An 8,929-nucleotide genomic window follows, 5' to 3' on the forward strand; every position below is an offset into this window, starting at 1 on the left:
GGTGTGTAGGTGTGTAGGGTGTGTAGGTGTGTGTATGGTGTGTAGGTGTGTGTGTAGGTGTGTAGGTGTGTATGGTGTGTAGGTGTGTGTATGGTGTGTAGGTGTGTGTGTAGGTGTGTAGGTGTGTATGGTGTGTAGGTGTGTGTATGGTGTGTAGGTGTGTGTGTAGGTGTGTATGGTGTGTAGGTGACAGCTGGGTTTCTGCATTATTTGTTACGATAATGCAGGTGTGGATGCACTGAAGAGGTAATCAGCCCAAACAGATGGGGAGGAGATGGAAAGAGGGAGGAATGGCCCTCACTGCCTCAGGAAAACACAGCAACAACAATCTGCACACATGCACATGTGAAGAGTTAAAACTGAGTGAGCTGCACTCAGTGAACTGATCTGATCAGAGTCTGATCGGCTGTCTGCACGCCGTCACAGATGGAGGTGTTAACAGTCACTACATGGCTCTAACGGCTGATTGGAGGAGAGGACAGAGAGAAAGGAGGGAGAGTGGGGGGGTCAGAGGATAGATATGGAAAAGGAAGAAAAAATTACCAACGTCATTTGACCTGCAGCAGCAGTCATTATTTCCCACAGTTCCTACGTCTGGAAAATATGCAACATACACACAAACAACAACATGTAGCCTTGAAGCAGTAACACAGTGAGGGCCGAGGCGGGCGGGCGGGCGGCGGCGGCCCGCCGTCACCCACCGGCGCAAATCCAACCAGCTACATGCTAAACATCAGCTTCACTTCAAAACTTAGAAACAAAAGCAAACAAACATTTTAATCAAACATTACTGGCTGGTTTTATTTTGCCGCAGATTCAGAAATACTTTTAGAAACAGGTGGGGGAGGGGCCGGTTCAGAGACTGCACAAGTTCAAGGGTCAATTCAGCTGTAGTGCTTATGCTTCAGAAGCAGTGCTGGGCACCCATCTGCTAACATGCTAATGGCAGAGCTAATGTTAAGCTTAGCACTTTAGCATTTTAGCACACCTAGCTTCCCCTACATTAATTTTTCCAAATAAATTTACTTGGCTGTTTTATAAACATCTAGTTGAATCAGGTTTAAGTTTAGGTTATCCAACCATTAATCATGCTCTTATTTTGAAGAGGAGGAAGATCATTTGCGGTGCAGTTTCGTCTCCTGTTTTTATTCACTAATAATTTTAGTTAAAGCAAGAAAAAAAATAAAATACAGAAAATACAATATTTAAGGCCATTATAGTTATAATGTCAAATTAAATTGGTGCTCAGGGTTGTAGAAGTTAGCGCCTTAGCATTAGCTTTTGCTATGTTGTGTTATAATGCTTTACCATTAGCTCTTGCTAAATACTGTGTTGGGATAGCTTTAGCATTAGCTTTGACTAAATACTGTGTTGGGGTAGCTTTAGCATTAGCTTTGACTAAATACTGTGTTGGGATAGCTTTAGCATTAGCTTTGACTAAATACTGTGTTGGTGTAGCGTTAGCATTAGCTTTAACTAAATACTGTGTTGGTGTAGCTTTAGCATTAGCTTTGACTAAATACTGTGTTGGTGTAGCGTTAGCATTAGCTTTAACTAAATACTGTGTTGGGATAGCTTTAGCTTTGACTAAATACTGTGTTGGTGTAGCTTTAGCATTAGCTTTGACTAAATACTGTGTTGGTGTAGCTTTAGCATTAGCTTTNGTAGCTTTAGCATTAGCTTTGACTAAATACTGTGTTGGTGTAGCTTTAGCATTAGCTTTGACTAAATACTGTGTTGGTGTAGCTTTAGCATTAGCTTTGACTAAATACTGTCTTGGGGTAGCTTTAGCATTAGCTTTGACTAAATATTGTGTTGGTGTAGCTTTAGTATTAGCTTTAACTAAATACTGTGTTGGGATAGCTTTAGCATTAGCTTTAACTAAATACTGTGTTGGGGTAGCTTTAGCATTAGCTTTGACTAAATATTGTGTTGGTGTAGCTTTAGTATTAGCTTTAACTAAATACTGTGTTGGGGTAGCTTTAGCATTAGCTTTGACTAAATACTCTGTTGGGGTAGCATTAGTGGAACTCATTTTTATGACTAGCTCTTTAAGGTTAGCGCAGCTAGCTTCTTAGTTAGTGGTGCCCACCACTGTTCAGAAGCCTAAACACCAAACACAGCAGCATTAAGCTGTAAGACATGATCTAATTTATTTGATTTAAAACAGAAGAGAAACAGTCAGTCCATCTGCTGCTTAAATAAACTGAACTATTGATTATTGAATGTATATTATTATTATATTATTATTATATTATTATTACAGGAATTCCTGTGCAAAATTCAATACAAAGAGTCTGGTTAGCTAGCCTGCAGTCTGCTGCTTTACAGCGATGCTGCTATTAGCATTATCATGTTAATAAGAGGACTGGGCTCATTTTGTTTTCACGATTCAATCGTTGGTGTTGCAGTGAGTTTGACCTAAGAACCATCTAGATGCCCAGAAGAATCTATTTGTGTTTGATTAGTTGGTTCTGAGATGCAGCCTCCGAGTCGGGATTTGATCTCCTCAGTGAAACCAGGTCACCGTTTCCAGCAGCCAGGTGTGGAGTGCAGCAGGAAAACCTGGCGCCTCATAAATCACTGGAACCTGTCCAACTGGAAAAGCACAAGAGGAGCTGCTTAAACGCCTCCTGCTTCACCTCAAGATTATTTCAGGAATTTAAAGACCCGTTTGGTTGCATTTAGCAGCTCCATGTTTGTTCCAGGTTTGAGTCTCCTTCAGAGACACCAACAGTCTGCTGCAGAGACTTTGGTTATTTTCAGATGCCAACAGTGGCTGAGGCCTCTAAAAGCCCAGAGGAGCATCTGAGTGTCGTTGGTTTTATTTATAACCAGGAAGGCTGAGAAACGCTGAGAGTCAGAAATATCCAAACTATCTAAAGAAGTTAAATCAGGAGATTTTCTCAGGGTTGTTTTAAACCTGAACAGTCAGCAACAAACATTTCTGCTATTTATCATCATTTTTAATCTGGAGTAGCAGCTCAGAGATCCCCCCCTTCACAGATCGATTCTGCTTTTACCTGAATGAGCGACGTGCAAACGATGGCTCCGGCGTTCACCATGGGGTTGTGGGGCTTATCTGCCAAAACAACAGGAGCTCAGTTAGCCGCTGTCGCAACAGGAGCTCACAGGAAAATCAGCAACAAGCGCAGAACAAACAGACCCAACGTGGCACAAATAAAGTAAAGGGATTCATTTAAAACAGAAACTCGAAAAGCAAAAAGTTTCTACAGGTTTTAAAGTCAAAATGAGCCAGGTTAATATAGTACACTTTATTATGTATTTATTTTTAATTATGTCCTAAATTATTTATTTTAAATTTTCATTATCATTATTCGCATTACATATTTTATTTGTGTTGTATTTTTATTTGCATCATCATTTTATTATTTTGATTTGTATCACTAATATTTTTCTTAGATATACTATAGTTTTAATTTTTACAATTATTCTCATTCTTATATATAGTACTACATATGTTCATTTTTTTCCATTATATTTTATTTGCAATGCTATTTTGTAATTTGTATTGTCAATTTAGTTTTATATTTTTGTATCATTCTTATATTTTTATTATTATTTTTACTCTTAACCAGACGTTAAAACACCTGGAAAACCAAGCAGAGCTGCAGGATCTGGAAATCCAAGCTCTACTTTCTGTCAAACTGATTCTAGATGCAGCTCTCTGCTTCTGACATCCAATCAACACAGGAAGTGTTTACTGCGGAGTTAAACCACGTCAGGGGAGAAAACAGCGACATTCCTGTCTTTACGCAGCAGCAGGAAGCAGATCCGGTTCTGACCCGGTGAAGTCTCACCGTCTTCGTTCAGGAAGAGTTTGTTGAAGCGCAGGCCGCTGGGCTCCTTCCCGATGAAGCTGTGAACGTACTCGGTGCCGTGGTCATGAACCGCCACGGCGTACTTCAGAGGCTTCACACAGGACTGCAGGCAGAAAGGGACCTTGGTGTCGCCCACCATGTGCCTGTGCAAAAAACAAAACCACTCATTAAAGGTCAACATGCAGCAGTAGGTTAAATAATCAGGATCCTTCAAATAGACCAATAAAACAGGTCACAACTTCATAACAAAACAGTTTTATCTTTATGGAGTCGTTTTTCCACAGACACGCGCTGAGCCAATCAGAAAGCAGCGTCAGGTACACACCTCCATTAATCATTGATCAGTACTGCTGCCAGTTATCTTCTGTACAAGTTTCCCAATTTCAGAGAAATAAACGCCTTTAGACATGAAGTCTAATGACTCCACGTGAGGACATGATGTCCTGAGGACATGATGTACTGAGGACAGTAGACTCTGCAAATGGGAGAACTGGACCAGAAACAACTAACATACAAACATTTGTTCTTAAAGTAAGTAAAACATAAAACATGTTTTACAAAGTCCTACGAAGGCTACTTAAGTGCTATTTTGCATAAAATACTTAATTTTTAACAATTAATATATTTTGCTCACGTACTGTGTTCATTTCTGACTGAAATACTTTATTTTGTGCTTCTATACCAAGTATTGTTCCAACCGCTGCTAAGCTAGCTAGCTGCTAATCTAGCGCGGCAACTAGCATGCTAGCGGCAAAATGCTAACAAACTAGGAACTGTTATTTCACTCGGAAAACGCAGTCTACATTAGACTAGTTAGTACAATAGCAAAAAATATGAGATAACCACTTGATGGAAATCATATCCATGAGGTTAGTGATCGTCATCAACCTGTAATTAACCTAAAACTAAGACGGAAACTCTTTAAAAGCAGAGCAAGATGTAGCACCGCTACCGTGTGGTGTAACTCGGTACTACACCTCATTAAATACTTGACGTTATCAATTTAAAAAAACAATGTGGTGCCCCTTTTTTTGAGGATTTTGTTGTTGCTGGTTTCATGCTAATGTGTATCTAAAGACAAACTCCTGTTGATCCTTGCTGTCAGGTAAAATGTGTCATTTCAGTGGAAAACATTGAGTTGGTGCTGGAAGTCTCACCTCTGTCCATCGACAGTGCAGAGCGAGACGGCCCACAGGTCCGGGCTGAACTTGGCGAGCTGAGGAATGTAATCTGCTACCTGGAAAAAGAGGCGAGGCCGGAGTGAGAAAGAAAGGCATCGCCTTTCAGCGCTCAGGTTCAGGGTTCAGTGGAGCGCCTCCGACAACAACAACCCGTCCAATCTGCTTCTGCGGAGGAGAAACGGACAAATCCGCCCAGAGACGACCAAAACCAGCTGCTGACCTGAAAACTAAGTACACCCCATGAGCCTGTTCAGCAGGAATGTCCTGTTTCCAACGTTTCCTGAAGGTTCCACCACAGCTTTTCAATCAGGAGGAGTCTGGACTTTGACTAGGCCGTCATTCCTCCACCACAGTGCTGATGTGCTGTGTCTGGTTTCCTTCATCTTGGTCAACGTCTCTGGTCTCCTCTGTCCAGAGGACATCGTCCCAGACGTCTTTCATCCAGTGCAGCTGTTCTAGTTCTTGTTTTAATTTTATTTTTTTTATATTTTATCATTTACTTAATTTAGATTCTTAAATTTTTATCACCTTCATAAAATAAAAGCCTGTCATTTTTTGCCAAAAGTTTTCTTCTTTGTCTTAAAAAAAGACAGGTCATTATTTAAGGAAGCAGATTATTTTTGACTTAAAAAAAAACACACAAAAAAAACAAAACTTTAATTTTGTTGTAATTTTTTCACTGGTTTTATTTTTTCATTTTATTTGTTTTACTTGTATTATTTTTGATATTTTATTTTCTTGCATTATTTTTAAGTGTATTTATCTCATTTTTTTTCACCAATTTTTAACATTTTACTTTTATTTAAAAAAATTTAACTATTATATTTTTAACTTTCTAAATTTATTTTTATTTTTGAATTAATTTTTTTTAAATCATTCATTTTTATCTTGGGAATTATCTTCCTCTCTGGGGAGTTCAGATGGTCTTGCGATGACCTTTGACCCTTCCCCAGCTCCTCCTCGAGGGTCGGAGGGACCTGCTGATGGAGGTGTGAACTCTCTGCTGATGTCTTGTGGCAGCATCAGGGGTGTACTTAGTTTTTCCTCGGGCCATTTTGGCTCCGTCTGAATGCAAGGTGTGAATTTTCCATGTTTTTGTCAGCAAGTTTTAGTCTCAGGCTGCAGCAGCAGAACATCCTGCAGCGCTGTGTGAAAGTAGCAGCTCTCTGATACTTCTGACACGTCTGAAGGGCAAATTTCTCCCCTTTCAATCCCAGCAGAGAGCAGCAAACCCACACCAGGCCGACGATTATGAATCCGAATGCAGAAATAAATAATAAACATGAAAAAGCAAAAACACCCCAAAACCTGACGGCCGTAGGGACACACCTGCCCTCCAGAGAGGTTTTTGGCTTTCTCATAAAGCTGGTCAATATGGGAGGTGAAGGACTGGAAGTCGGGGATGACGAACTTCTTGCGGAAGGCCTGAGTGAGCAGGACAATGTTGCTCTGGACACACCTGATGAACAGAACCAGACAGCATGCTGAGACAGCGCGGCGGCGGCGGCGCCATGCAGCTGCAGTTTGCCGACCAGCTCAGCCACTCTGAAGTCTGACAAACTGGATGAGAGTAAAAACTGATGCAGAGTGGAGAGGCACAGCCAGAAAGTCCTCATTTCTGCTGTTTCCACGGGAACCGGGTCTGAGTGGAACAACCTGCGGTTCCGGTGAGTCCGGCGGACCTTACTTCTTGAACAGGTGGCGGTCCAGCGTCACGCCGTCCGGAGTCTTCTTCAGCGTCTGCTTCAGCGTCTCCATGCACTCCTTCAGGCGGGGGTCTCCGGTCCAAAGCCCAGTGGCCTTCAGCGCCTGGCTCCCAGGGTCAAAGGTCGGTTACAAAGCTCTGCAACAGAAACTACAGGAAGGAAGTTCTGATTGAGGAACTCACTGTGAGGAATTTGTGAGCTGGAATCTTCTCTTGACCTTCAGCGACCGTGTAGAAGAGCAGATCCTCCAAACTGGGCAGGATTCCTGGATTCCTCCTCCTGACGGCAACAGAGAAAAACTCATCCGCTTAATGACTGGCTAGCACCGCTAACTGAGCAACACCACAGGCTAAGGACAGGGAGAGTACTTGCTAACATTAGCTTTGGATAGGCTGGTCACTTGATACTCGTAGTTTTTATTCCCCCCCCCAGAGAAAATGAAAATCCATATTAGAGGTTTAAAAAATCACAAACTACACTGAACAAAAATATAAACATGTCAGATATTGTTGCTATATGGAGCAAGCAACTGTAAATCAGCATTTGCTGTCATTTTATTGTAGCAAAGTAATATTTCTCTTGATCTGTGTATGCTTTTTAATCCAAGCTGCTGTCAGTGAGTCATTTACTCAGTGCATTGTGGGACATGTCCACTGGGTGACCAGACAAGATGAAAACGACTGGACAATAAAAGGCCCCAACATGTCACATGATGTCTCCAGTCAAAAAGCCTCAGATGTTCTGTGGAGCCGTTGGCGTGTTGGATGCAGGACGTCCAGCAGAGCAGCAGCTCCGGTATCGGACCGCCGGCCGTTTCGGAGCTGGTTTCCAACAGACTGCAGATCCTCCTCATCCTCGTCTGACCGACTCCAGATCGCCACATCGGCTCGTCCACCGGAGGATCGGCTCAGACCAGCGACACAGCTGATCGGTCTGAACAACAGACGCATCAGACTGTAATCGCTACGGGAAGCCAACTGGGTCAGAATCGGACTCCTCATCCTGACCCCGATCATGACTGTTAATCCGCTACAAACGGCCGAACCACGATGTCATCAATGCCGATACGAAGATCAGTAATTACTGAAAATACAGTTTGAGTTTCTCTGTATACTGCGCAACTCAAATGTTCATAAAACTGACATTTGACTCGGGGCTTTATATGTTTGTTCAGTGTAGTTTCTAACTGTTTAGCGTAGAAACGTGTTGACATTTATAAACTGGAGCCAATGAAAGATGCTGCAGGGAGTGAAGTAACTTCAGAGGAGGAAAGTTTTCATCTGCTCTTTATTTCTGCTGTTTTTCCTTCCAGTTGATCTCCTTGGTGCTACAATCCCAGTTCCTGCAAACTTGGACATTTCCGTGACTTTTCTCATAACGTAATAAAATAAATGGGAATAAATGGAGCCTTTGTCACTTTTAACCCCTGAAGGATTCAGTTTTAAACCAAAACAGAGGAAACGCTGATAGGAAATAAAACAATGAGCAGCTCAAAACGTTCCAACTTCCTGTCAAAAAGTCAACTTTAAAAATATGCAGGCATGAATCAGTACAGCTTAAAACACTTAAATGAAATGAAAGAAGCAACCATCCGCTCTTCTGTGTGACTCGGTTTTCTCCGAGGATTTTTCCACATGAGGAAATAATGAATGCAGCTTCTGGGACGGAGCGAAGAGTTTAGCAGCAAACCGAGCAAACTACCAGCTCTGATTATCAGCAGTAGAACTGGAACTAAAACATGTTGGATGATGAACTAAAATGTCATCATTTATTGAGATAAATTATAATATTGTTGTTTTGACACCATTTTCAACTGATGATGGAAAAAATTCCCTCTGAAGGATTAAAGTTTAATCTGCTGTGAACTGGATCCAGAAATGAAGTGAAACTCTGGAAATGGAAACATTTAAAACAGAAAACAAATGAAAACCACAAACCATAAATAAAACAGATTATTACACAGAAAACTGCTAATAGTTAGAAAGGAAATCACTGAGCTCATTTTATCGTTGATAAATCATCAATTATTGGGAAACGCCTAACGGTTGAAGATTATTTAGACTTAAAGTTTTGATGCTTTTAATCAATAAGTAAATATTAAATAAACTTTTTAGTATTAGACCGATAATTTCTATTAAAGTTAACTTCTAGTTGTCTTGGAAACACGGATGGATGGATGGATGGATGGATGGATGGATGG

General features: G+C 41.2%; 1 protein-coding gene and 1 long non-coding RNA gene across 5 annotated transcripts in view; one reads left to right on the plus strand and one right to left on the minus strand.

Moving 5' to 3' along the window:
- LOC107835042 (uncharacterized) overlaps window positions 1–504 on the plus strand; it is a 1,929-nt gene extending 1,425 nt beyond the window's left edge. Inside the window, exons 2-3 of one of the 2 annotated variants that reach the window (XR_001660873.1) lie at window positions 27–32; window positions 102–504. This is a non-coding gene — a long non-coding RNA (uncharacterized LOC107835042). The other variant, XR_001660872.1, reaches the window with a different exon arrangement.
- The window catches only part of LOC103132169 (glutaminase kidney isoform, mitochondrial-like), a 28,003-nt gene that overhangs the window by 12,560 nt on the left and 6,514 nt on the right, over window positions 1–8,929 (minus strand). For all 3 annotated transcript variants that reach the window (XM_007543929.2, XM_007543928.2, XM_007543927.2), the window contains exons 2-7: window positions 6,912–7,008; window positions 6,711–6,832; window positions 6,353–6,482; window positions 5,000–5,079; window positions 3,822–3,985; window positions 3,024–3,082 (exon numbers count right to left, since the gene is read on the minus strand). In XM_007543929.2, coding sequence (XP_007543991.1) covers window positions 3,024–3,082; window positions 3,822–3,985; window positions 5,000–5,079; window positions 6,353–6,482; window positions 6,711–6,832; window positions 6,912–7,008 — 652 coding nt within the window. The remainder of the gene's footprint in view (window positions 1–3,023; window positions 3,083–3,821; window positions 3,986–4,999; window positions 5,080–6,352; window positions 6,483–6,710; window positions 6,833–6,911; window positions 7,009–8,929) is intronic.

The sequence above is a fragment of the Poecilia formosa genome, unplaced genomic scaffold (assembly GCF_000485575.1).
Source record: "Poecilia formosa unplaced genomic scaffold, Poecilia_formosa-5.1.2 Scaffold945, whole genome shotgun sequence".
NCBI classification, from domain to species: domain Eukaryota; kingdom Metazoa; phylum Chordata; class Actinopteri; order Cyprinodontiformes; family Poeciliidae; genus Poecilia; species Poecilia formosa.